Source organism: Boleophthalmus pectinirostris, unplaced genomic scaffold (assembly GCF_026225935.1).
Source record: "Boleophthalmus pectinirostris isolate CB_2022bp ecotype Guang Dong unplaced genomic scaffold, ASM2622593v1 HiC_scaffold_14, whole genome shotgun sequence".
Taxonomy (NCBI): Eukaryota; Metazoa; Chordata; class Actinopteri; order Gobiiformes; family Gobiidae; genus Boleophthalmus; species Boleophthalmus pectinirostris.
Window position 1 is genome coordinate 35,075,179 of NW_026571047.1, and position 2,500 is coordinate 35,077,678.

General features: G+C 38.7%; 1 protein-coding gene across 6 annotated transcripts in view; it reads right to left on the reverse strand.

Annotated features, from left to right (window-relative positions):
* Nucleotides 1-2,500, reverse strand: part of qki2 (QKI, KH domain containing, RNA binding 2) — a 59,531-nt gene that overhangs the window by 34,558 nt on the left and 22,473 nt on the right. For all 6 annotated transcript variants that reach the window (XM_055150072.1, XM_055150071.1, XM_055150069.1 and 3 more), the window contains exon 3: nt 2,263-2,379. In XM_055150072.1, the coding sequence (XP_055006047.1) occupies nt 2,263-2,379 (117 nt within the window). The remainder of the gene's footprint in view (nt 1-2,262; nt 2,380-2,500) is intronic.

The following is a 2,500-nucleotide window of genomic DNA, read 5'->3' on the forward strand; positions in this document are numbered from 1 at the left end:
TAGAAAAATGTGACCATTTCATTTGAGCATAAAATAAATCTTGTTAAACTGTGGAATGAGTGGAGTTGCACATAAAATGTGTTGTGTGTATTTTATCATCAGAATATGAACGGAAAAGTTATGATTCCACTTTCTCTTTGTTTCTTCTGCCTGTGAAGTGATGTTTTTTGTATTTTTGACAGTCGAGTTGCGTCTGTGAATTTGAACTGAAGAAAGTGGAATCGTACATTTTCATTTGGTGACTGTAATTCTTGATGTTGCAACTTTTCTATTTATATTCTGAAACACTTTTTATGTACGACTGGACTCATTCCAGAGTTTAACAAGATTTATTTTAGGCTCAACTACAAACAAATATGCCCAGATTTCAGTCCTATGTACAAAAATATTTCTGAAATCTTCTTACTCCACACGAAAAGTCTGAGCAACTCTGCACATGGAGATGCTGTAAAGTCGTGGAAAATTCACTTTAGCTCATGAAAAAGTGTTAAAGTTAAAGGAGCTCTGTTCTGATGCTATCAAACCTATGAATAAACTGTAATCTATTTATCTAAAAATTGTGTCTTTTTAATATATTTCATATTTATTGTGATTGGAGCCGAGTGTGATGGATGAATTTAACTAATCGTTTATGGAACAAACCTTTCTGCTCTGGAGCTCGAAAACTTTATTTTGTAATTGTGTTTTTATTTGTGTTTTTTGTTCATAATGTGGGACCTGCCTCAAATCTGGAAAACAAATTTATCTATGAATAAAGCGACTGAATTGAACCTAAAGTCATGGAAAAGTTTTGAAACTGTGTCAGTGAAAAAGAGCGGGAAACCTGACTGTAGCTGCAAAATAATTTAGTAAAATAAACCAAAAAATACTCAATACAAAAATATCGATACAGCAGCCCATGATATCAATACTGTATCAGTGCATTAAACAATACGATGTATTGATATGTGGATATTTGTGCTCAGCTCTAGTCGTACTCTGGTCCAGACTCAGACTCGGCTCTGGTCCCTCGGCTCGTCTCAGGTCGTGGGTCAAACACCGAGGACACTTGTGTTTTTAAACCCTGTACATTTTCTCTTCTGTAAATATAAAGCATAAAATGTGTGTCTTGAGGCTTGTGTGACGGATCCGAGGAGGTAACTCATCCATTTGTTCCGTTTAAACGCAGGAGCAGAGAAAGTAGGCTGTGGGTTAAACTCCTGATCTGTGACAGAAGCGTCCACGTCCTCCACAAGAGACGAACTCTAACCCCAAAGACGAGATCTGAGCGACGTCCCCACAGGAGTGAGCACAAATATCAATACATCAGCGACACATTTGACATTTTCACTGTTTTGAGGATTAAAATGTTGGGTCTTTGTTCAGTCTGCAGGCTGAAGTTCCCAAATCTGATTTTTTTGTCCCTCTGCTCCTGTATCTGATCTTTTAATGACGTCTGAACCACACAGATCTGATTTTTTCAAATGTGACCCAGGACACTTGGATCTGTGCTCCAAAGACCCAAACAGATCTGATCTTTATCATGTGACTTCAGTCTCTTTCCAAAATTAGGCCCTATGTTCCCACATGTATCCTGAATTTCAGACTTCTGGTCATCGCACAATCCAGACTGAGAAGGATTTTCTGAAAAAGTGATGATCAAACCTCCATGTTTGTTTTCCCAGTGGGACGTGTCTGTTGTCAAAGTCGATATTTTCAAGTCTTTTGAACCATTTCACTTTTGTTTCTGGTTCTGATATTGTCATATTTTAGTTTTGGGATTCAGACATCATAATTGTTGTGGTTGTTGGATCCAAACTGCGGAAAATGACTCAAGAAATTTGTTTGCGAACTTCATAAATGCAAAAGTGAATCAGATGTGTGTGACTCAAACCTCTGTTCAAACTGTTTCTCTTCCCAACGGAATTGAAAAATAGTGAAAGGTGAAGGTGATTGGCAGGATATGACAAAATCAGAACCAGAAACAAAAGTGATATGGTTCAAAAGACTTGAAAAGATCGACTTTGACAACAGACACGTCCCACTGGGAAAACAAACATGGAGGTTTGATCATCACTTTTTCAGAAAATCCTTCCCAGTCTGGATTGTGCAATGACCAGAAGTCTGAAATTCAGGATGTGTGTATTGACCAAACTTTTCTGCAGTCGTTCCTTGTCATTTTCATTTAGTCTGAGTCACTCTCTGGGTTAAAGACACTTTCTGTGAGCAGGTTGTAGGTTCGACTCCTGAGTGAGTGAGTCGTGAGGTTGTGGGTTCAGTTACCTTCTTCTTGTCCCTCATGGAGCCTTTTCCTCGGACCATGATCTTGCAGCCCGTCTCTGCCTCCAGCTGTTTGGCCGTGAGTCCGCGAGGCCCCAGGATCCGACCCACGAAGTTAAACTACAAAAAACAACAACAAACAACAACATCAACAACAACGACATGGAGTTATGCTCTTCATAAAGACGGAACAAGATCTTGTGAGATAAAACACATGAGAAAAATATTTGTTTAAGGTCCA